Here is a 25,133-nt window from a genome sequence, read left to right as displayed (position 1 = left end):
ATTTACAGGTTCGTATGTTGTGTCCATTTTGATAATAGTTCTGCTATCTCTATAAGTAAGTGAAATACATACACACACATACAAAAGTATTTTTATGTTAAAATGGCTTTTCACCAGATTAAGCGGAGCATTCCATCCTGTCAATCTAATGTTCCACATCCAGTCCAGTAGGTGGCAATAATGCCCCTTCAAGCTGGCTGTGCAACCGCCAGTAAATCTAAACAAGCAGAAGTAGAGATTTTAACACTTTTTACAGTCACTGTTTTTACAGCTAAAAAGATGTTGAGAATTAGAAATTGACGTAATTTGCGTGTTGTGTGCGTGTGTTTTTAGGCTTTAATCCATATTTGGTTCTAGCTTTATTGAAAATTGGTCGTGTTGAAGTTGCTGCCGTTACAGTTAATTATGTTGTGAGACGTTTCAGCTAGCAGCCTGCTAACGTTAACATTAGCTGCAACAGCCAAGTGTCCGTGCCTCAGAGTGACTTAGTCCTAACAGATTAGCTCAATGTCTGTTAGACGGGCTCTGGTGGATTGTGTTGTGTTGTCTCTGCAAGATGCCTGTGTGTTTTATCCTTACTGTAAAGGCTGCTTCTCGAGGATTGACGTTGAACAGCAGGACACGACGAGGTAAAAACACAAACATTTGACATCTTGACCTTATTCTTGACCTTATTCTTTTTCTACTGTTAGTTATTTTGTATTGTATATTGTGCTTTGTTTGTGTTTATTATCTCTTTGCTTTTTGGAGCTTGTTAAGCACATTGGTCAACTATGGTTGTTTTTAAACGTGCTATATAAATAAAATTGAACTGAACTGAACTGAATTGAACAAACAACCAACCAATGAAGGAACAGTGGGTCCATGGAATGTATTTTCAAAACTTTGCTGTGACTGATTATTCTTAACAGTTGTCCGAGTTAAATGAAATCAATACCAGTACTTTACTTTATGTCTCACTGACAAGTTCATTTAAAGGTATGCTAATATATAAAGGCTGTATCTGAATAAGCTTAAAACATTAAATTAATTGATTCCTACAATGCAAATTTACTCACTCACATTCACATGATGTCCTTTCTGTCTATCCACCACAGATGCAGATGCTCTAAGTGTGGTTCCAGCTGTCTGAGGGAACAGGTTGATTACCGATATCGTCTGTCACTAAGGGTGGCCCGGGACAGATGCATATTTGGAGTTACAGTGTTTGGAACCTGCTTGAACCCATTCTTTGGCATTCATGCAAGTGGTTTACAGAGGTGAGCACGGAAATTATCTTTTCAAGCAACTCCACATTTCTTCAATGTCTTAGTCTGTCAACTTCCATCAGTCTTGTAGCCATAATAAGTTTGAACATCAATTATTTTATTTATTTTTGGTAGGATTTAATTTGACACTTGTTTGCAGCATAAACAGCAGTTTGCAGGCCATTTAAAGGTATCTTGCAAATGCTCTGTATCTGAAGCATCACAGCATTCTCTGTGTTGAAAATTTAGACTGCATATATTAAACACAAGTTTTCCGTTACTGTCTGACATTATATTTTCTACCAAGTCCCCAACCCCTGTGTTAAGGAACAACTCAGGAGCAGCACAACTAATTTCACATACGTGAAGAAGGTTTTGCGAGACTTTGATGACTTACACAGGAGCATTTAATGAATTCCAATTGAGGAGAGAATTAAGCAGGCAGTACAGTTTAACCATGATGTGTTAACTTGTTGTGCCGTCCCAACCCTCTGAAGGTCCTGTCTTCCTGAAGGTGTATTTAAACTCATGCTGGAGGCGCTAAGATTTGCTGAACCTTCAAAGTAAACAAAGATATTGTGGGTGCCCAAATATCCCAACACAGACAAAATGTTTGTGTTTAGTTTAACTATGGCCTTGGCATGCTGAACAGCACTGTCTTGTTATACAGCTGTTACGTCTCCCGTCTTCCTTGGAGCCACAAAGTTGAACAACTCCTCTGAGTTATGAGGTTATGTTGGACACTGACCCGAAGGTTCGTAAGCTGGAATTTCCACCACATCCTGTAAAAGGTTAATGGAGTGAAGTAAGCTACTTAAATCTTGACACATTGTGTATAATAGTTAGTAGACAGTGGCCTTAACAACACCATTATTAAAGGCTGTTTTATGCTTCTGCGTTGAATCGACGGCGTACCCCCGCAGACCCCTCTGTTTCTACGCCGGACCCAATGCCGTAGCCTGATGTGCACCTCTCGAAAAATGTAACTACACGTCGCAGCGACGCACATCGCTCAGCCGTGGCTTGGTAGCGTTGCATTTCCCCCAGCTCATTTCCTGGTTCTCCTTCTCCATAAACAACATGAAATCAAGGAGAGGGTTAACCTTTCCTGCTACAGATTTCCCACCGTGGTCAGAAAACACAGGGGAGACACTTTGTTTCTCTCACTATGACTCTAGAGTCGGTACTCGCTCCGAAGCTAATCGCCGTTACTCTCTCACACTCCCCACTCACACACACACACACACACACACACATGCCGGCTCGACGCACACACCAGCGCACAAGTATAAACATCAGGCCACTTACGTAGGCTATGGCGAAAGCTCTGCGTGGAGCCTACGCAGAATCATAAAACGGCCTCAAGTGTTAAGTATCTGGCATTTGCAGTGGGAAACAGTACCCCTGATCTTTTTTTACCTGAAGGTTAATGTTTTCATCTAGTGTATTAAGTTATTATTATGTTATTGGAGGTTTTTGTGTCATGTGAGGGGACGAAACTCTGCTATAAAACCCTGTACTAAACCGCCGTGCTGGTCAGAGGGAATACACAAGTTAGCTTTATTTTTACCAGTGTTTAATGTGGCACGTTTAAAAAGCTCATCTTGTGATCAGTGTTTTCTCTCTTTGCCAGTCAAGTGAAAAGCAGTGTGCATTTCTGTTGTGTCTGTAATGTTGTAGGTTGGTGGAGAACTCCGATGGAGCATCAACCAGATCCACATTGTTGGTGAAGGCTGTCGAGGACTGTTTTATTGGCAGACATTTCATCTTTGGTATTAAGGTACATTTTCTCTACTTGGCTGATATTAGCTTATTACAGCTGTGTCTGTATCTGTGTATATGTTGGCTGATAAGTAACAAAAAAGTCTAAGAGTGCAACCATGCTCGCCAACGGCTCTGTGAGGCTGGAAGTTGGCACAGCAGTGCTTTGAGCTAAATGCTAAAGTCACCATGCTAATACACTGATGTTTTGCAGCTAAAATATAATAGTGCAGCTGAGCCTGATGTCTTATGAAGATGGGAATTATTTTTGGTGGTGTTGGAAAGACTTTAAGGGGTCGACAAAGTGATTACAGTTCATTCTGAGAGGAACATGGACATCTGTACCAAATTTCACATCAATCCGTCTAACAGTTTTTTCACTAAAAAACAAAAATGCCAACCTCATGATGGCGGTAGAGGAAAAGTCAGGGGATCAACAAAGTCATTAGGATTCATCCTCTGGACACCATGAATGCCTGTACAAAATCTCTGTGCCAATCCATCCAGTAAATATTGAGTTATTTCACAGATTAAGTTACAACTTTGATTGTTGGTGGCACTATAGGAAATGTCAAATGATCCCCAAAATGAGTTGGATTATTCTTATGGGAACCATGAATGTCTTTACAGAATGTAATGGCATATCCATCAAGTAGTTATTGAGATATTTCAGTCTGGACTAAAGTGATGGACAGACCAACATTGCCATCCCATACTGTGCTGCTAGTATGGCTAAAACCAAATCTAAGGGTTATGTATTTATTTTATGTTATTAGATTGTTTTAAACAAAACATGTTGATGTCAGTATTGGCCTCAAAAATCCAGTATTGGTCGGTATAAATTGAAATGTACTTGAGTTGTCTTTGCCTCTTTTGTAACAAACTTGTTCTGCTATCTTGCCCAGGTCTCTCCTGAAAAATAGATTTTATATCTCAATGAGACTAACCTGGTTAAATAAAAAAATAAAAATAATAATCATACGTATTTGAACAACATGTCCAAAATATGTGCTTTGAATTTCATTTGTATTCAGGCTGCGTGCTCTCTGGTCTTGTCTGTGTTCTTCAGGTAACCAAGACAGAAATTGGGCCTTGGTTAGGAGGGCCTGTTGCGAATGGCTCCAGCAGTAAAGAAGCAAGCCACTTTATTGCCACTCAGATGATTCTCCCCAAAGCTACAGGCCTGGGAGGCTGCACAGTGGTCAGTTATTATCGGATCCTTCTTCAGAAGGCCGCAGAATATGAACTGGGATCCACTGATCCCAGCAAAACCTCCAGACCCCCAGCAACAACCCTGCTGCTGATTCCTCTCCGTTTTCCAGCCAGCAGCTTTAATAATGCCACACTTTCTGCCTCAGGTCTTGTTTCCCAGTCACCACAAAGGTAATGACATTAAGACGCTACTGGTAACTGTTGCTTTCTATCTGATCATTTCCAGTATTTTATATCAAGGGCAGACTCTGTAGGGGCCAGAAACAAATAATTGGGAGTAAGTGAGACTGACTCAATCTGAAATCAAAGTAAAAACAACAGAAATTCTTACGAGCTAGTTTGACTAGTGAGCTCATAAGAATCGTAGCTGTGCCTCTAGCAGTTTTTCCTCACTTTAAAGTGTTTTTTTTTGTAGGGGAAGATATTGTTGTATGTTGTTGTTAAATGTTCAATTAAAGAAAAAACTCGTGTCAGGTCGTTTCCCTCTATAAATTGCATTTTGTGACCGTTGCTTTTCTTTTCATCCTAGTTCACAGAACCAGGACGACACCCTTACTCCCACCCCTCCATGGCAACAGTCTCTAGGACTAGTTACTTCATCGGCAGAGCAGGAGGAAAGCTGCAGTACCCAGGACAGTGGAGATGAAAACAGAAGGCAGACAGACAACAACAAAACACCAGATCATGCACAGAGAGGCTACCTGGAGAACCATCAAGTCACAGAGGAGAGAGCACTGTCGCCTCTTCTTTCTTTAGAGTGCAGTTCTTCCAGTAGTCCACCATTTGCCAAATACCCATACTCATCTATTGAGAAAGCTGCTGGAAACACCCCAACCTTGAACACTTGGTTCAGTCCTCCGTCACCTGGCCGCAACAGCCCCAAGGGGTTTTCTACCAGACAACTCGCCAAAACATTTTTGTCAAGCTCCTTGGCGTGGGAAGATTTGCCTTTCTCTGAGAGTCTTACAGAATTTTTGTGTGAGGAAAACAAAGATTTTGACATTGTTGGTGAAACAGAGCCGCATCTAAATGTGCAAAATCCGGGAAAAAATGCAAGAAACGACCTGGAAATCGGTTCACAAGACAAGAACGTATCACATAAATCAACTTCTGTTTGTCAAAGTAACACGCAGATAACAGACAGCCACTCACAGTTATTACTGGATATCACCAATTCACCTGCACCGAATGGTAATGATTTCTCTGACCAGGTACATAAGAACCCTGTTGGATTTGCAAGTATGAGTCAAGCCAGAAACATGTGTTCCCATGAGTGTAATCAGGAGGATGAGAAAGCTAGTTCTATGTCTTTTGAAAATGAAGAGGAAGAGCAGCTTGAAGGGGATACCTACAATTGTTCAGCAGACCTATTCAGTAGCTCACTCATAATCGACATGAACACAAACCAGCTCAACACACATGCAGAGACTTTCAGGACGGCCACAGAAGCTTGCCCACTGCTTTCCGAACTAAAACGGCATCGGAGGAGTAAAAATGGTACACGTTCAACACCAGACAAACTGAAAAGTGATAAATGCATTAAAAGAGGCAGTTTAATTTCAACAGGCACACAAGAGCTCGACTTCATCCCCCCTTCTCAGTCCACCCCCATTGTAAAAGTAGCTGTTGTGACGGGGCCGCCTACCTCCTCTTACAGAACAGGAAATCTGCCTGAATTAGACGGTAAAAAGACAGCCAGAACCACCTCTTCTCTTTGTAGGTTAAACCGTGTCAGTGCAAACCAGCTGTTCCAGTGTGGCAGAGAGTCTACAAAAGAAAACGTGGTGTGGAGGACGACTTCCTGGAAACCAGACGAGCATAAAAACCATCTGCTGGCTCAGCAGCACCCTACGGTCCAGAGAGGGGCTCTAAACACAGAGTCAACCGGAAAGATCAACCACAAATGTGACTCAAGTGATTGTGATGTGACTGTCTATGATTATGAGGACAGTGCATTAATTGTTCCTCCGACTCCTGCTGCTAAAACACGAATGAGTGTGAAGCTCAGAAGAAGAAGGCAGACTGATACCAGCAGCAGAAATTTGGGTTATTCTTGGGAAGGGCAGCAGGGAGATGGAGTTGATTGTAAAAGAATTCTGTTGGATCACACTCTCGCATCATCACCGAGACGTCTGGCACACACAGGAAATTGTGACAGTGAGATGGTTAGATCAAATTGTTACCTCCTTGATGATGAGAATGAGGCACGTGATTGGTCTAGAGATCTATTCTCTGACTCAATCTGAGAGTTTCTGTTGCAGATGGACTTTACCAATTGATCCAAGAATTAAAGGACTTTTTAATTTATTTCAGGCGGGCAACCCAAGTTATGATATTCTGTTAAAGCACTGTCAGAGAAGCCTTACTTGACCCACCTTCTGCTGCTATCCCAGGCACACCCATTGCTAAAAAGATTATATATTATACATATTTTATTTTATTTATCATAACTCTGTGTTCTAAAGACTTTCTGCTGCTGCACCCTCTCACTCATTGCTGCATTTTACTCATAACCCTGTCGGTTCTCCATTGTTTCTACAACTATGAATGCTATTAAAGCAAAGTGACAGTAAAAGGATGATTCTGTGTGTTATCTGATAAATGATCTGCTGATGCCACATCTAATAACCATATGATTCCAATTATTGCAATTCTGTCTTTCTTGCATTTTAGTCTTTATTAAAATAAAATCGAGACGGACAGAAATACTGGTACTGGAATAAAAATCACCAGCTGAATTGAACCAGGGACACTCCTCTTTCAATAAACAGTAGGTACCAAAAGGTCAATGAGACGTTCTGACACTTTTGAATGCTCTCTAGTCTCCTACTTTTAATCACTGCTCCCTGGTACTTCTGTTGACACCAGAGAGACTGCTGTTCTGCTGCTACTGTGTGTGGTTTTGCAGGGGTGTTAATGTAGGGATGAGTGTGCACAGTGTCATGCCAAAGAGCTAAGAATAGCAGCCAACAAATATCATGACTACAATGTTCTGGATGTGAGTAAAAGAGAGCAAGGGCAAGAATAAGATGATGTTACTAGTGTAAAAATGGAAACTGGGACAAGAAGTTAACAGCTGGAGCTTTGTACCGGTACTATGTGTTGCAGAAGCAGGATTGGTATTGGTCAGCTGGGTATGGTGTGATGTGTGTCTGTGTGGATGTTTCAGCATCCTATGTGGTTGATCTTTTCTATTTGAAGTGCCTTGTGTACATTTACCCTGGAGAACTCCTGATGTACACATGACATGACAACTTGCTTGTATGACAATACAATTTGGTGTAGACATTCATGGTCTGTGAACTTTGGTGATCCCCTAACTACTCATCTAGTGCCATCATTGGGTCAACATTTTAATTTGTCCAGTACTTTGGTTTATCTATTGAAGAGTTTGAGTTTCTTTACAATGAGCACTACAGCCTAACATGGCTGTAGACTCTTAGTCCTGTTTCTCTCCTGTTAACTTTGCCAAAAAACTACAAAATTAGGGGCTTAAACAGAAATATTTTAGTATATTTGTAAGCCATTGAGCTATGTTACATCTGTCAAGAGCACTAGTTCCTAAATATGATGCAATTCTACAAAATAAGTTGCATGTCTATATGTGGTGCATGTCTGCAGTGCTTCTGGTGGCAGAGACATGTTGGAAGGTAGTACAAAACATAAGCTATGGGAGTACTCAACAACTTCAGACACAGTGTGTGATGCCAGAGAATTTTGGCTTCAGTAATAATAATAAAAATAGTAAATATAACCCCACGTGTCAGTTCATGTGCTTTGAAATACAAAGTGCTGATTGTATAAAGTGCCCATTGGGATTTTATAAGATTTGAATGTTAAGTCTGGCCTGATGGTAGTTTGACCTTTTTGCAAGGCAGATTGTAGGCATTATACACTTTTTCTAGCTTTTTCTATTTTTGTCTTAATTACTTAACTTGGGTGTGCATTTCTTACCTTTTTTCTTTTAAGTAATTCAGGAACCATGTTAGTACTAAAATACTGAATGACTTACTGTACTCTTACTAAGTATATAGGAGTTTTTAAAGGGGATCAACACAATGTGAACTGGATTTAAGATGATTTATAGATACAGTCACAGGACTTGGAAGTGTTTCCAAAAATGTGTGTGTCAAGTCAATTTATTTATAGAGCACATTTTAAAACCAAGCTAGGCTGAACAAAGTGCTGTACAAAGTTATATTATGTTATAAAAACAAAGGAAGACAATACAAATATAGACACAATGAACATCATACAATCAACACACTTCTATACTAAATCATACGCCAAAGAACAAAATCTTAGGTTCCCGGAGGAGTGATCTAGGGTAAGGAGATCAGCAATATATAAAGGGGCCAATCCATGTAATGCCTTAAAAACACGTAACATGACCTTAAAATTGATTCTATATTTGACCGGTAACCAGTGAAGATAAGCCTATATCGGGGAGATATGATCCCTCCTTCTGGTACCAGACAACAATCTAGCAGCCGCATTCTGGACAAGCTGCAGGCGTGATAAAGATGATTGGCAAATCCCAGAATACAAGGAATTGCAGTTGTCAATATGAGACGAAATAAGGGCATGAATAACAGTCTCCAAGTCCTTACGACAGAGGAAGGATTTTAGTTTAGCAGTAGTCCTGAGATGAAAAAAAGCTACCTTTGACAACAGAACTGAACAGTCATGACAACGGAGATTACCATAGATACCATAGTTGACTCCTCGTCTTCTGTGGGAGGGGGGAGGTGATAATGTCCTTGGATGTTTGTAATTCTTGTGGGGTTGATAATGGTAATGTTTGTGTGTGTGTGTGTGTGTGTGTGTGTGTGTGTGTGTGTGTGTGTGTGTGTGTGTGTGTGTGTGTGTGTGCGTGCCCAAAGGGAAACCCTCTCTCCTTAGCATGCTGCTAGTACAGTATGTGGGCTGTGTCACTAAGCCACTCATTCAAAGCCACCATTTGTAGAACACACATGATTATACTTTGTGTGTGTTTGTCATTATTTCTTAAGTTATAGCATAATTTCTTTTATTGTGATTTTCTTTTGAATTACATTACAGATTTTTTTATTTTGTTTTTATTTTACCAAGATAATTCTTTGGGTGTTTTGCCTTTATTTGAAATACATTTGACCTATATTGCATTCAGGTACCACACTACCCCCTCAAATACTGAAGGCACTGCAGAACCAAATAATAACACTATAACATGGGGCATCCACAACTATGTACAGTGTAAGGCAAAATACTGGTACTATTCTATTCTTGTATCAAACATCACAACTGACTATGGTTGAGTCTGTTAAATTAATTTTACAGTAAACGAATTAGCCTTTTTCAATCTGTTCTGTCAGTGTTTTTGAATGGATAGCACACCTAAAAAAACACACTAAGTCATCTGCTATGTATTTTTATATACATATGTTTGCAAATATTATATACATATTTGTGATATACAGTACAGGCCAAAAGTTTGGACACACCTTCTCATTCAATGCGTTTCCTTTTTATTTCCATGACTATTTACATTGTAGATTCTCACTGAAGGCATCAAAACTATGAATGAACACATATGGAATTATGTACTTAACAAAAAAGTGTGAAATAACTGAAAACATGTCTTATATTTTCGATTCTTCAAAGTAGCTTTTTTATTAATAAGGGAAACAATTCCACTAATTAACCCTGACAAAGCACACCTGTGAAGTGAAAACCATTCCAGGTGACTACCTCATGAAGCTCATTGAGAGAACACCAAGGGTTTGCAGAGTCAAAAAAAAGCAAAGGGTGGCTACTTTGAAGAATCGAAAATATAAGACATGTTTTCAGTTATTTCACACTTTTTTGTTAAGTACATAATTCCATATGTGTTCATTCATAGTTTTAATGCCTTCAGTGAGAATCTACAATGTAAATAGTCAAGAAAATAAAGAAACACATTGAATGAGAAGGTGTGTCCAAACTTTTGGCCTGTACTGTATGTGATTGACATATTTTAAACATATGTTTTTTGGCAATGAAATTAGTTGTTTAATAGTTTATTATTAACTTGTAGTTAATGCCACAGGACTCCCTGTTCCCTATGTGATGGTAGCATTTCCATTGCACAGTTGCAAGGGAAAATGTACTACTGACCAGTGGAGCGCTAGACATGTGGTGGTAACATTAGAGTGCTGTAGAGATTAAGAGGCGTGACAAGCACATGTGTGGAAGGGTGGAGGAATGACTTAGTATAGCATAGTCAACAAAGCATCAGCCTGGGGGCTGGCAGTGGAGAAGTTTCCCTTTGTAGAATCAAAACACATAGAAATGTTCAGCTACATCCCAGATTTCTTCTTCAATGCATCTGTGATGGCTTGTGTGTAACTCTAACAATGCAATTACAGACTCTAGCGGGATTCACAGTTGACAAATTAGGCCAATTAAAGCTTTTGAGATCCGGTTTGAAATGTTATGTACTGCTTCGATAACTGTGGGTTCGGCGCTCACCCTTAAACTCCACAGTTCAAGGTCACTGCGTACCACAGACCATTTTGTAACTGAGCATGACCTCTGACCTCCCTGCATTAGAAAGACAAAATAGGGAGCTCCCAAAGAAATTGAAGTCAGTTCTCTATTATTTCTCTTATTATTATCATTGTCATTATTATTATTATTATTATTATTATTATTATTATTATTATTATTATTATTATTACATAAGTATGATGAGAGGCAGGTCTTGTACCCATTTCCTTCATGACAACTTTGAATTTACTACATATTTGTGTACTTAAAAAATTACTTCCCTGATACCATCTTCTTGAGATGTGAAGAGAAATGTTGGCTCTGTGTACTACAGTTCTGTTGTGTCCTGTTGGTTCTCTGTAGGCTGGTCTCAGTCCCCCTCCATAACGGGCCATGGAGATTGTGACGTTAGACGCCAGCGTTCCATATAAGCACCTGTCCCTCCACGTCACACCAAGCTCCCAATATGAAAAGCGTGTGATTGTTTTCCGAATGAGACAGTGTGCTTAAATAGTAGACTGGGACTATATAGCCGGCATAGAGGTTCTTTCATCCATACAACTGCAAGCAAGACCTGTGAGGACACTGCACACGGGAGCTTTACACTGCACACCACAGGATAGTGGCGGTTTGTTGCTCCTTTCCCTATATAACATGGAGGTAAGAGAATAATCATTTATACCTGATGTACATGTTCAAGTCTGTATTACTGTATTGACTACTATGACTTCCACTGATAAGTTAAAATAATCAAGTAACAGTTTGCTCAACATTGGGGTCGTAGCTTTTTGTTTTCGATTCTATAAGATGAAACATTTATTGACAAAATATGCATATTGAAAGTTGACATTTATTGTGTTGTTGATGTACTTAAACCACAACGTAGTTATAGTAAACTGGTAATCCTTGAAAATGAAAGTCTCCTCATGATTTAAACTGTTTAGCATAAAAGAGAAAACTGCTTGTGCATTCTGAGATGTAACTGATAGAAGATGTAGATCAGTTATGTGCATTTGCCAGAAATAAGTTCATAAGGTTTTAATCAGTAGTAGCATACATTGCCTTGGAAAGTCTTAACACCTTCTTAAGGTTTCAGTGGCAAGCCATGGTGTATGTTAAGACAGAGATAGTAAAGCAATAAGGGAAAGCACTCAAATCTTTTCACCCTCACAACACCGAAAGGACAATACCCTAAGAATAGAGTTTATTTGATTTTTTTACTCCCCAGGTGGCACCCTGTGTCCAGAAAGCTAATAGCCGTGCAGCATCACTGTTGGCAAGTCTGAACCTCCAAAGAGGACGAGCTCAGTTCTGTGACTGTGTGGTCAGACAGAGACAGAACCTGAGTCAACTTCACCCTGCACACAGGTGAGCAACAGAAACAACAAACACACCAACAAGTACATATGCACAATATTAGAAATTGTTGTTTATATTGGTAGTTGTTTGTGTCATGGGGTTGGTGTGTGACTTTTAACAAGCCTGTGACATTTGTCTGACATGATGTTCATGGTTCTATGCAGAATTACATTATCTAGTTGCTCTTTCCACCAGGTGTGTTCTGGCAGCTTCTAGTCCAGTGTTGGCATCTATCTTGTCCTCTTCTGGTGCCCTGGTGGAACTGCAGGCTCCATGTCTGTCTGACTCTGTACTGGTACTTCTTTTGGATTACATTTACACAGGGGCTTTGCCATACACTCACAGCCAGCGCCAGTATTATAATCTACTTGCTGCCGCCTGCCACTTGCAGATGAGTGAACTGCAGGAGGCTCTGAAGGCTTGGCACCAGACTGCAGATGATACAAATGCTTCTGCTGGAGCTAAGAATCAGCCACATAAAGACATTAACAATACTTATAGTAAAACTGTGAACACTTTTAGTAAGCATCTGCCATTATCACTGGAGAGAGAGGATCATCAATATTCAGCCACTGTGGACACACATGATGACTTAGATCCATGTAGAACTAGCATTAAAACTGGTGCAAACCACTGTAGCAGAAAAGATGCAAGCACTATAAGCAATGCAAGTACCTGTAGTGTAAATACAGGTGACTACAGGCAAGTAACTCATCTGACACCTGAGGATTTGATTCAAAATATCCCTTGCACCGCCGAAGGGCATGTAGAATCTGGAGTGGACAAAGGTGAGGTGCAAAATGATCCGTTTCATTCAGCTTATTCAGATTGCATAGAGGAGGAGCTAGAGAAGACACACAAGGACAGGAGGAGCTTGACTTTACCGTGCAGTGCTGAGGTTCAAGAGGAAGAGATGAGCAGAGCAGAGAAGAAGCAGCGACTGTGTTTAACAGTGAAAAGTAAAGCAGAGGAGAAGGAAACTAATAGAAAAGAGGAAGACAAGACTCAGACCCATCTCTCTCCCCTTCTTTGTCTCTCAGCCTCCCACCTTAGGGAAAATGTTCCCCCTTCACAGTGCTCCTCCTCATCCTCTTCCTCTTCCCCGCATCCATGCTGTGGAGCAGTGCCTGTCATTCGTCACAGCAGTAGAGCAGCTATGCTCCATCTGGCAGAAGTGTCTCCAATGCCTCCTCACCATCCAGTATCCCAGACCTCATGCAGCTCCAACAGGGCCCCTGACTCACCATCAGGAAGCACAGACAGTGACAGCATTGTTGAAGGTATTACCGCTACACACAAAAATCACTATGGGGAACAGAATAATGATGACAGATACAATAAAGAACACATTGGGACACAGAATTGGGATCAAAAGGATAGTTCAAATCAATCTCACATCTTAAAACAGGATTACGACAGCAGCAATACAGATCATTTCATAGGACAGAATGATGAACATATGAGCAATGGATTATCCCACATTACAGATCATAATGATCGCCATGCTTATTGTGATTCATTTCAGAATAATAATCGCACAAAACATCTTAGAGATGATTTAGTGCCACAGAATGAGGAGAGCAGCAATTTCGCAAGAGGATTGCAGTGTAAACCTGATATCAGTTTTGATGATTTTACCTCCAAACATCAGCGACTGGATTGTTCTGATTGCCAAAATGTCTGGATGGCAACTGCAGCAGAGGAACAGTACATTCGCTTACGAGATACGAGCGCTGTAGTTTCACTTCCTGTACAGGACTCAAACACAGGAAGTGACTCTCACTGTGAAGATTTGTGTTCCCAGGGAGAAACAAAAGAGGAATACAATTACTCAAGGTGTCCAGCTGGAACAGATAGACAGGACAGCCACTGTAACATCTACGGACCCAAGGCGGATTGGTACACAAACTTGCATCGAGCAAGGAGCACAAAAGATGCTGCCTCTAGCCAGCATGAACATGACTCAGACAACAGAGACACACCTATGATGGACAGAAGACACAGTGTTGATGTTTGTCGGCCAGTCTCCACCACTCCAGAATCATGTTTGGATAGCGTCACTGGTGGTCTCTCTGGCATTGAACACCGTACATCTGTGGAACTCGGAAAGATGTCAGGCACTGAGCTCACAGAGCCAACTTTTACAATGTCTATGGCCCACAACACCACTGACCCTACGTACAGTATTGTGGGCCCATCATACTGTGGACATCTTCAATATCACTGCCTACCACAGGAGGAAACGTACTTATCACACAGATACTCTGGTCGCAAACACTCCCACCCGAGCCACTCTGATCATTCAGACCAGTCCAGTGGTGAGGGGGAGGTTGGTACCTTTGCCAGTCCAGGTTACAGTCCTCTGAGGCAGCAGTTTGCTACAGGAACTACAGACCAGATTCTACTGCTGGACATTAATGCCACACCTGCTGAATTGCTAGTTGCTAATGCGATCCACCAAAAGGAAACATTTGGAAATGGGTTTGGGAATAATGATAGAGAGCAATGGACTGAAGCAAAATCTGTAGCATGTGTTGATACTAAATATCAGGTTGGAGAAACAAATGTTGAAGAAAGACAATCTGTTGGTAAAGACCAAAGCAGGCCAGGAGCTGAGGTTATACATAAAGCTGGGGTTGAGGAGGGGGTTTCCAACCCTATAAATGGTCAGAGCCAGGCCCCTACCTTGGCAGTCTGTTCACCTACTGATGTGCAAGACTCTATACAAGCCTCAATGTCATCTACCTTGTCTATCTGCATACCTTCTACCCTGGCAGCCAGTATGGCAACAAATCTATCAGTTCACCTGCCAAACCCTGTTCACCACCCTTTCAAGTGCTCTCTGTGCCACCGTGCCTTCAGCCAACGAGGCTCTCTAAATAGACACGTGCGGAGCCACCTTGGCGTACGGCCCTTCCCCTGCCCCCGCTGCCCTATGACCTTTTCACGCCAGTACCGTGTCACAGAGCACATGCGTGTTCACCAGCGGTGTGTCCTCGGGCGTGATCTTCAACAGCCCCCTGCTTCTTCAATTTGAAACAACAAGGAGAGGCCTCAAAAATGAAATGCATTGTCCTGTCATTAAAGGCCGGTACTATTCAAATGTTTTGGTTTGTTATAGTTCAGGATGATGAGAATTTTCTTTGATATTTTGCAAATATACGGAAGAAAATTATTCAAATGAGATAAAGTCCTGACATTAATTTCAGAATGTGTTAATATCTTTGCACTTAAGGGTAACAATGGGAGTTAACACTCATAAAGCTGCAGTGCTATGACAATTGGCCCTTCCAAATAACGAGTAAAAGGGAAAAGAGGCAAAAAAGTAAATAAATCAATTATTGAAAGCACCTATAATCAACATTTCGATGTTAGCCATGACACCACAGATAACTATCACCCAACGCTTCCCTCACATCTACAGAGCTTTTAAATGTCTTTTCAGCTCTAAAAATCTACTACCTGCCCAGAAACATCAGACAAACAAAGTTAATTAATTAAGCAGCTACAGAGCCATTTCCATCTGAGACTGAAAAAATGCTTAAAGGAGCTTGAATTGACTTTTTCTGTTTTTACATTAACAGTGTATGAAATGTGAAAACAATGTGACAATGTAAAAGGGCTTGCTCGTAGTGATGAACCTACAAAGAATTATCACCTGAATTTGCAGCTGCCCTTTATAGTGAGAACAAAGTTAATAATATTTCCAAGAAGTTGGGACCAAAAACAGAGCAAAAAGAGAGTGAATGTTGGACTCACAATCTCCAGCTAACAGACATGTCAATGTTGTGTTCACACCTTGTTTACGTTGCATCCAAGTGGTCGAAAAATCAGTTATTGCAGGTTTAACTTGCTCTTTATCCGCCTGTTGTGTAAATAAACAAAAGTTTGCTAACAAGTTAGGCATAAGGTATAACATGAAAGGTGGTGCTATTTGATTGTATTCACAGCTTGTTTCCACAGCCCTCAAGTGAAAAGAAATCTGTTAAAAATTATGTATTTCTGATTGTTGATTATCGTCCCCTCTCTTACTGTAGACTGCAGCAGGAGAGGTACAAACAGCGATAGACACAAAGATCCCTAATTTTGAGGCACCGGCCGACACAAAAGTCATGACCAGAGTCACTTCAGCGACAGTGTCCTCATTTATGATCATAGTGGCCTGAGGGTAGAAGCTCCTCCTGACCCTCTGAGTGCTAACATCTAGCTTTTTGGGACCAGGCTATTTCCAAGAACAAAAGCATTTATTCCTAAAGTTACATCGCTGATGCTTAAAGTGTTTGAGTTTGCTAAAATATAACATCTCCAGTCTCTCTTTCTTCGTCAGTAGACACTGCATTGTAATTAATAATGAGGTTATCTTTGGCAGACAACAAACTATTAGAAATGACTTACTTTTGTGTTGCATGTCGAACAGTTACAAAGGATTTGTAAAACAGTTGCCTCTCATGTATCATTATTGTGACTCATATTCTCTGTTTGGACTATGTACAGAATGTCAAATTCTTTGTTTTTATATAATAATGTAATGTTGTGATACTCAAATAAGGAACATTTAGCAGAGTTTTCATTCCTTTATTTATGCATGTCATGTGTTCCTTTGTTCATGGGATGTGTGTAATCTAGAAGAGATTCAAATTAGAGATTATTTACAGCTGCTAATATATAGTTTTGTCTGATTTGTGTATATGATGGAATTAATCATGTTTTTGATCGTTTTTGTTTTTCCAGTTTTCAGATTTTCACGACAACACTTAAACATTACAAATACAATCTGAACCACCTGTAACACAATGAACTTCATACGTGTTGGATTTGTTATGTCATTCAGTATTCAACGTTTTATTCATCAAAACTGTTCCCACTCCTGATTCTTGTGTACACATTTTTAAGACATTACAATATTTCTTTTTACATATTCTTAGGTGTAGCCTGTTTTCCCTTTGTTTTGGTAAATTGATCCAAAATCAAAAAGTAACCCAAAATGCTTTTTGCAAATGTATGGTGACAGTTACACAAGAAGGGTGCAAACATGCCATGTTTTGAATAACATCACACTCCCTGTTCATATCACAACATATACTGTATAAGTGATATGAATGTTTCACATGCTCTCTTCTGTAAGTAATGACAGTATGCTGGGTGTCATAGTTTTTGTATTTAATTGCTGCTGGAACATGAGCTGATATTATAAAAATGTTTAAAAATAAAGTGTCATTGGCAGCCATGAAGTTCTGTGCATGTTCTGTCTTGTCTATGCCAAATTTCTTCTGTAAGGGACAGGAAGGTGCTCTGACAGTCTTCTTCTGTATTCAACAATTTAGATAGTAAAACCATAGAGACAACAACAGTTTACAAGAGGTGACACATTTGTGGCTAAAGTTGTTGACATTACATTTTCATGTTGACGTTCCAAGTCTGTTTTTTTTTTTAATAAAACACTCTCTTTTAATAAAATGTTCCAGAATTACCTATGGCTGTGTGTTTCCATTTGGTCATAATGTAGTTATATCGATACCAACCATTAATAAATACTCATATTCTAATAAGACGTCATGTCTGCCGTTTCTCACTCATATAAGCATGAGTTTGTAACTCTTCTGGAGTTATAAATGTCAAGTAAATAATGGTTTATATTTACGGTGAAATTTTGGTCCAAAAGTTCTGCAACACTTTTCTAAAAAGTAAGTGGTCAAACAGTAGCCTGATCAGATTGAATTGCCATTTTTATACTACTAGAACTGCTGAAAAATATTGAATATGTGGGCAATAATTCGGAGATCTGGAACCAAGCTGGTCAAATGGTCCATTGGTGTATTGAAGCTAAAAATAGAAAGAAAAATAAATAATAAGCGATTCTGGAGTTCAAGCCAATATCAACTGCAAGTTTCGTAATGATTGGCCCAACGGTTGTGGAGTTAGGTCTATTGATGTGCTGAGCCATGAACTTTTTAAGTTCATTGGTCAATATCTTCAAAACGCAATGAGATATCAGCTTTTGATGACTTTAGATCCACAGAAAATGTGGTACTTCAAACCTATGATTAGGGAGTTCAAATCAAAATGAAGGAAAAAATAGTCCTAAAGTCCTTTAATTATAGCACCCCCATCGGGCTGATTGTGGTCATATTTCATCTTGTCTCGCTTTGCCCCTATGGCTTTGCCAAACTCTCCTCCAAAGCGCGCTGAAGGAGGGTCTGGCTAGGGAAACGTGCTCTGGTTTATTGCCATTTCTTTAAACCAATCAGAATCGTCATGGGCAGTGCTAAACTCTGCACTGAGCCGCTGCAAAATAGTCGTGCAAGAGGAAACCAAGTGGGTAAGCTTCGCTTCAGAACTCGAACCTCCTATGGCGCCATTTTGATGCTACAAAGCGATCACCTCCCGTTAGCATTCCATTGACTGCCATTCATTTTGACGCCACTTTGACAGTGAATAACTTTACATCTGAAGCGTTTAAAGATTCTATTTGTCCATTGTTTATTTCTAAAGAAACACGACAATGTATAAAAGGCTCCATTACCTTGTACCTCACGTTATGGCTCCGTAGCAGACGTTTTTGTAAAAATAGGCTAACGATTGTGTCATAACCAAGCGAACTGTCATAACCGTTACTGCACAGTAGAGGAATTACCGTATAGTACAGGAGAAGCTCGCAGGCAGTTTCGACTTACGTTAGCTGTTTAGGTTTAATTATTGATGTTAACTAGCATTTTAGTTAGCAATAATTAGCCTGTGCCCATGTTATCTCCTTACATATACCTACGCTCTCCTTCTCTGTAAGATTGGGAATGGTTGAGATTTCTCTTGGCACAGCTACCAGAAGACTTCCAACTTTCAGACAGGTTGCTCACGTCACATTTACCTTGTCTCTCTCAGTTGGAGGCTGCGCAGTAACGCTCAGCACTCACCGGGAAAGTGCTTCTAATATCCTTCACTGGTCTCGGTCCAGAGCAACGGGCTCTGTTGGTCCATTTAAATATGTCAATGGAGAAAACTCAAATTCCAATCATTGGTGAAAATGTCATGTGTTTATGATGTACCATCTCATGGAATTTTGCACAAACATTTCTAAATAAAAATAAAAAATCAGCACAAAAAAAATAGGGTTTCAGCCTTTCGGGCTTGAACCATTAAGGTCATGCTGGCAAAGAATAACAGCCTCTCAACCCCAAAGTTGTTCTTATTATTGTAATATGACTAATCAAGCATTAGTAAATGATCTATGAACTTTCCTTTCTACGGGGGGTGCCTTATCCAATCAGCCAATGCCAGACTGCAGAGTAAGAAGCAGCTAATTGTCTACGCAGTGGGGAATGTTCAATGCCATCTTCCTGTTGAATCTGGTGGCAAACGTTCAAAAAAGGGAAATATAATGCTCACGTGGTGCTGGAAGTAGTAATAAATAACAGAAACACCACAAGACAATACATATAGTTATATTCATATTATCTGTATTGAATTGATATACAACATCAAAAAATGCTAGTTACCAGTGGTCAGTAGTTAGAAATGATATATGTTAGGCTATGTTTGCTTTATATTTCTTCACTCTGCTCAATTTATCACACTTTAGATCTTCCTCTTGTGCTTGTTATTCAACTGGTGTTTCAGCCGGTGTAGTAGTCATCACTACAATGGCCTAAAGAGAAGAAAAAGAAGAGAACATTAATGCTTGACTTAACTGATGCTTACTCACCTTGCAATTTTGCTTTGTAAATATTGTGAGACATTCTCTTGGGTGTGGGCAACTCTGTGCACAGTCTGTAATGTGTGCAAAGTAGTTTTAATGTTTTTTTACCTGGCTCTTGGTGGAACGCAGGGCAGCCCCGGCCAGACATGACATTACAATGAAAATAATTACTCCCACAATAGTGTGAACCAGGAAGATCAGATCCATAGACATTTCCATGTCCTGGAAAAACACACATGTTCACACATGAGAAATGCAGAAAGAAACACAACTGATATCCATGCTGTGGTGTGGACCAAACTGAAATGTATTACACCTAGTTATACGTTTTTGGTCAAAATGTAGGGATGACCAGAGTGTTTATTATTAAGCCCATTATTGAGATTTTTTGTGTTCATTCTGCTTTCTGTATTTCAGTTCCTTTTTTTAATTTAATTACAGCAATTTTTTTTTTCACCCAAAAAATATTTGTTTTCATTTCATAACACCACTTTTAATCCCAAAGTCTCTGTCTGTCAATCAAGCCAAACAGGGCAGAGCAGGTTATGTAACTGCCTCTGCAGAGGACTGTGTGATGGAAATTGGTTTCTGCAATCAAACATTGGGAAATTCATATTATTTTTTATTTATTTTATGTCTTATTTATTTTATTAATATCAAACACTTTGGGACTCTGTTAATAATGACAACTTAATAAATAATTGAGATAAATGCGTGATGCCAATCCTGGATGTTATGTTTGTCAGTCTTCAAGAGTCACAAAATCTGAAAAGCTGACCATTTGAGGCTGTGGTTTTTATTTGATACCAAAATACACAAAGTGTATGTTGTTTGTAAGATTGTTCAATATCATATAAAAACTAAAACGTTCTTTAGATTTTGGATCAATATGTTAATGGATGCAACCAGCAACAAATCAAAAATTGATAAAAGAAATAATAATCACCTGATATGACGTGCTGTGGTAGCTGTATCTAACTATGGCGGGCAATATGCCCAGGAGAGTCCAACATGTCCCCAGTATGGTCACAATACTCAGAGCCAACGAAATGGTTACCTAGATGTAGACACCAATAAAGATGAAGGACAAACAGACAGAAACTTACAAATGTTTGTAAAAGTTATGGACAACATTTGTTTATTTACAATATTTTCAGGCCTCTCTTGATCCTCTATATAGATTGTTCTAACTTGCCAGTATTGCTTCAAAATATGACAATAGAGCTTACTGTTTTCTTTGTTGGGCTGTGCTCTGTCAGAATATACACAATCCCAGATATGATGAACTACAAGGAGAAGGAAAAAAGCTGTTTTTATTGTATCCCTTAAATGTTTTGGGCTGCATTAGTTTGTAATTATTAAATATGTTGTGTAAAACACAGCCTATCGTTGGGGCTTAACTACTGAAGGGAATTCAAATTAATATCAGCCCTTGAGCTGTCAAAACTAGATTTGTGTTAGTTTCTGTTTGGTAAATAAATGATTCCATAAGCTGCTAAGATCCACTGATGAATCTCTTGTTGTGCTACCAACCAGTGTTCCCATTGCGAAGCCAGGCTGGATGGCTGTCCATAAGAATGAACTAAAGTAGTCTGGTATGATCGCTAGGGAAACGATGAAGAAAGACGAGCCCATGACCAGCACGATGATCTAAGAGAAAACAACTTCAATCATCATCTCATCACCTCTGTTTTATTTGAATATGTATTGTCTGTAACACAGACTCATTAGGCCTGATTCTTAAATCTTTGACTTTGCAAAATACTGTGTTACATCATAATCAATAAGTATTTGAGCGTTGGCGTGTGTGTGTGTGTGTGTGTGTGTGTCTCACGCCAATAATCTTGGGTTGCCCCTTCAAGAAGCGGTGTAAAGGTTTGCTGCCCCCCACTGTGGTGCTTTGAAGACTTGCATTATTTCCACCTGGTTCACTCACACAGTAGAGCTCAGCAGACATCTTGGGGACAAATAGATTGAAAATATTAATACGTAGGGAGTCAAGTCTGACTGACATTTATATTCTGCCAATCGATTCTGGTTCTTATCCATGATTTAGGGAAATGCTTTTTCAGGCAGATGATAGTTCCTCCATGGTCAGGGCCCCTGACGCTATGGGCCCCTGTGCCTGTGCCCAGTAGGCCCGTTCAGTAACCCATCCATGTACATCACAGCTGTATTTTGTAAAGCTTTAGTAACCTTTTTTTGTGTGGGCATTAAGAGACATGAAACCTGAAATGTAAATGAAAGTGCAATAAATCCAAGAATTTGCTGATGAAAAGGAACTTTCAGGAATCGATAAGCAGTACTGAAAAGCATGTTTCTTTAAGTGACAAATTAGATTTTTATTTATAATTTGAAGCCGCAAGATCTGCTCTCAACCCTAATATAAATGAAATTGGGTACACTGTATCTGTTTTATTCATATTTGTATTGCCTACATTTAAATCAGACTGTTAAGTTTAAAAATACATTTCCTTTCTTTATGCTTTATGCTTATGCCTATAAACTCAAAGTCCAATGTCAAAATCACAAAAGTCACACATGTATGTTACTGATTTAAAAAGCGTTCAACAACAACCACCTCCATGAAGCTCTGACAGCAGGCCAATGGCTAGACTCATGGGATGTGTCGTTGAACATAATATACGTCATGTTTAATCTTTAAAAATATATATATACATTTAAAATAACAACGTGTTGAAAATGTAATTTCTAGCGCAGCAGAAGATACGCATTAGAACAACGACAAAATACCCCCAGAAACATAGTTCAAGCTTAACACCTACGGTCGGAGTAGATGTAGACAGCGCACAACATGCTAGCGTAACAGGGAATGGTTTGGGATTTAAGCGGTCTGCCTGTACGTTAGATATCTCCAGCATGTCGGACTAATGTTCACATCAAGCAAAGCTGATAATCACGTAAGTTAGGCCTAGTAAGTAAACAACACACATTTGTCTCGAAAGAAGCAAGTTTTTCCTCCACTCCTCTGAAGTTGCAGAGATGAAAACGTTTTGTAGTAATACGATGTGAATTTGAACTGATTTCTTACATAATAATGTAACGTGGACAAGAGTTTTATCTAAGTGTCAAATCCCAGACCAACTTGTTACGAACAACAACATCTGTTAGAGAACAAAATGAGAGACAGACCTTGTGTAGTTCCGCGGTCGCTGCTGTAGTTCAGTCTTGTAAAGACCCACATCACGTTCACATCTGGAGCAGCCGAGCAGCGTGAAGGGGAATTGATAAACGATCGGTTCATTTTGAACACAACCAGTAGCCTATTTATGGGCTTTTTGTAATTCGTGATTGAGAGGGTTTACAATTTTTTTTTCTTGTAGATTAACTTCATTTGCTGTATTGTTTTAGAGGACATAAATAATATAAAATCTGACTGTTGGTAATTGTTTAGCCTTGCAGAGTGATTCGCTGCGGTGAATCACAGCGTGAAATGATGGAGTTCCTATTAGCAGGTAAAGCCGAATATTACGAATCTGCTGATGCAAGCCATTTCAGTTTAATTCAGTTCAGTTAAAATAAAATTTGGTAATGGCCTATTTGGGGTGCCCTTTAGCTCACCCAGTAAAAGTGTTCGCCCCATGTTGGCTGAGTCCTGCAGCAGCGTGTGTTGAATCCGACCTGCCCTTTGCTGCGTGTCATCCCCCTTTCATGTCTATCCACTGTCACTACTTAATAAAGGGAAAAAGCCCCACAAAATAATCGAAAAAAAGGTAATGGCCTATTTGGCCCTCCACTATTTCTAAATTAAGCTTTGCATCATCGCTCAAATGCGGATTATTGTGTAGTAGGCCTAAGGGAACAATCTAGCTAGCTGTCTGGATTCACCCATTGACATATATATAATTCACCCTGCAGAAATCTGAGAATCACCCAGAGTTTAAAATACCAACACAAAGAAACCGGAAGGCCTAAATCAGGGACATCCGGCAGAATTTCCAGCGGCACCGGATGAATGCTGCTGAGACGACTGATTCACATAGGAAATGGAGAAGTAGAAGGATTGTGAAGAAACAGTTTGAGAGAGAAGGAAAGAGAGACACGGTTTCCTGTGTTTCCAAATCTACACAGCTGTATGCTTTTGTGTTTTTGCTCTGTCCATGAAATAGAATTGTGGTAAAAAGGGCAAAGTGTGAAGTCCTTTAATAAAACAAGTCAAGAAAGAGTCAGTGTTTCCTTCTGCATTCAAAATTGCACATTAATAAAAGTACAAACGCATTAGCAACAACAAGTATAGTAACAAAAGTGAAAAAAATACTCGAATGCAGAATGGAAGTGTAAACAAGAAGTGTAACACAAAGTAGCAATCACCGTTGAGTTTATTGAAAAATGTGTCCATTGTACAGATTTATTCAAACTACGTTGTTAACAATAGCTTGCACTGCACACTGCGGTTTCATAGTGCCTTAAACAAACTGGAACAAGATCCATGTCAACACAGGGACAGACTGCATAACTGGTCAAGAGTTTTACTGGATCTTTCACAGAAAGAATCAGATGATAATCATTAAACAGATTATTTACTTTAAAAGTTTGGGAAGAGCATTGTGTACATTGAGAAGAAAAACCATCTCTTACTTTTGACTTCCACATTTCATTTCGAGATCTTTATGCTATAATTACAAGACTACAAGGCAGAAGGGTCTTTCCAGCATCGAATTAAGTGACCTCACACAGATCAGAGTGTGCGTTTGGCTTAAATAATTACAAGTGTACATGTCCGTGCATGTTTGACCATACAAATAACTAATAAATACTGAAGCAACCCTACAAAGGTGAAAAGACAGTGATTGTTACATCCACGTAAATATGCATCTATAGCATTACCACAGCATGCATCCTCTGCCTCTTTTTCCTGTTACGCAACTTACACTGTTCCCCCAAAGAAATGTGAACATCAACAGTTTTAGATTAAAGGGTAGTTCATCATTAGTTTTCTTTTAGTCAAAGTCAATAACAGTACAGCATCAGACATTTCTATCCTATGCATTAAGATAATATAGCAGTATAACAGACTCAGACACATTCAATCAGGGGGCTCATTAAAAGTATTCTGGCATTTTGAAAGTCTGGTTAATTACTTTGACAATTACTTTTCTGAAATGATTAAAACTCTGGAGGGACGTAGCAACATAATCCGCCCCCTTTCTTGAAGCGGTCAGGCATTCAAAGCTGCAAAAAAAAAAAAAAATTATCCAATTGTGTTTTAACATGAACTTTGTCGATACCAATGAGACGCCAAATGAAACAAAATGACATTAACGGCTGACATTATCAGGAAAGAGTCAAGTAATCCATCTAATAGCTGTCCTAAAATACTGCATGTTGATCTC

The 25,133-nt window shown here is 39.5% G+C and overlaps 3 protein-coding genes across 8 annotated transcripts; 2 read left to right on the top strand and 1 right to left on the bottom strand.

Annotated features, from left to right (window-relative positions):
• Positions 1 to 180: 180 nt before the first annotated feature.
• On the top strand, positions 181 to 6,798 carry ddias (DNA damage-induced apoptosis suppressor). Its single transcript, XM_039794483.1, has 5 exons — positions 181 to 629; positions 1,098 to 1,259; positions 2,928 to 3,027; positions 4,078 to 4,391; positions 4,750 to 6,798. Exons 1-5 carry the CDS (start codon positions 508 to 510, stop codon positions 6,464 to 6,466), a joined length of 2,415 nt encoding a protein of 804 aa, XP_039650417.1. The 5' UTR covers positions 181 to 507; the 3' UTR covers positions 6,467 to 6,798.
• Positions 6,799 to 10,939: 4,141 nt separating this feature from the next.
• Positions 10,940 to 17,497, top strand: LOC120555386 (transcriptional regulator Kaiso-like). 3 transcript variants are annotated; one of them, XM_039794053.1, is made up of 5 exons: positions 10,940 to 11,387; positions 11,956 to 12,095; positions 12,282 to 12,381; positions 13,127 to 13,366; positions 16,124 to 17,497. In XM_039794053.1, the coding sequence occupies exons 1-5, from the start codon at positions 11,382 to 11,384 to the stop codon at positions 16,250 to 16,252; spliced, it is 615 nt and encodes a 204-aa protein (XP_039649987.1). In that variant the 5' UTR covers positions 10,940 to 11,381; the 3' UTR covers positions 16,253 to 17,497. The 3 variants fall into 3 exon arrangements, with proteins under 3 accessions (XP_039649987.1, XP_039649986.1, XP_039649985.1); XM_039794052.1 differs by having other exon boundaries at positions 12,282 to 13,366; XM_039794051.1 differs by having other exon boundaries at positions 12,282 to 17,497.
• Positions 17,498 to 19,518: 2,021 nt separating this feature from the next.
• On the bottom strand, positions 19,519 to 23,065 carry LOC120555343 (membrane-spanning 4-domains subfamily A member 4D-like). Of its 4 annotated transcripts, none has more exons than XM_039794015.1 (7): positions 22,933 to 23,065; positions 21,614 to 21,736; positions 21,313 to 21,429; positions 21,009 to 21,065; positions 20,726 to 20,836; positions 19,888 to 20,001; positions 19,519 to 19,728 (listed from the first exon to the last, which is right to left on the bottom strand). In XM_039794015.1, exons 2-7 carry the CDS (start codon positions 21,734 to 21,736, stop codon positions 19,681 to 19,683), a joined length of 570 nt encoding a protein of 189 aa, XP_039649949.1. In that variant the 5' UTR covers positions 22,933 to 23,065; the 3' UTR covers positions 19,519 to 19,680. The 4 variants fall into 4 exon arrangements, with proteins under 4 accessions (XP_039649949.1, XP_039649950.1, XP_039649943.1 ...); XM_039794016.1 differs by lacking the exon at positions 22,933 to 23,065 and adding an exon at positions 22,732 to 22,892; XM_039794009.1 differs by lacking the exon at positions 22,933 to 23,065 and adding an exon at positions 22,566 to 22,712.
• Positions 23,066 to 25,133: the final 2,068 nt, after the last annotated feature.

The sequence above is a fragment of the Perca fluviatilis genome, chromosome 3, assembly GCF_010015445.1.
Source record: "Perca fluviatilis chromosome 3, GENO_Pfluv_1.0, whole genome shotgun sequence".
Taxonomy (NCBI): domain Eukaryota; kingdom Metazoa; phylum Chordata; class Actinopteri; order Perciformes; family Percidae; genus Perca; species Perca fluviatilis.
Note: the sequence above shows the minus strand (reverse complement) of the source record. Positions and strands in the feature narration are given on the sequence as shown.

Excerpts from the sequence above, each read along its gene's own strand:
- ddias (XM_039794483.1), top strand. The coding sequence starts at position 508 with ATGTCTGTTAGACGGGCTCTGGTGGATTGTGTTGTGTTGTCTCTGCAA. Across the intron at positions 1,260-2,927 it reads CATGCAAGTGGTTTACAGAG|GTTGGTGGAGAACTCCGATG; the intron begins GTGAGCACGGAA and ends GTAATGTTGTAG. Across the intron at positions 3,028-4,077 it reads ATTTCATCTTTGGTATTAAG|GTAACCAAGACAGAAATTGG; the intron begins GTACATTTTCTC and ends TGTGTTCTTCAG.
- LOC120555386 (XM_039794051.1), top strand. Across the intron at positions 12,096-12,281 it reads CAACTTCACCCTGCACACAG|GTGTGTTCTGGCAGCTTCTA; the intron begins GTGAGCAACAGA and ends TCTTTCCACCAG.
- LOC120555343 (XM_039794009.1), bottom strand. The coding sequence starts at position 22,661 with ATGCTGGAGATATCTAACGTACAGGCAGACCGCTTAAATCCCAAACCA. Across the intron at positions 21,737-22,565 it reads TGTCTACATCTACTCCGACC|ATGTCTGCTGAGCTCTACTG; the intron begins GTAGGTGTTAAG and ends TTTGTCCCCAAG. Across the intron at positions 19,729-19,887 it reads TGCGTTCCACCAAGAGCCAG|GCCATTGTAGTGATGACTAC; the intron begins GTAAAAAAACAT and ends TCTTCTCTTTAG.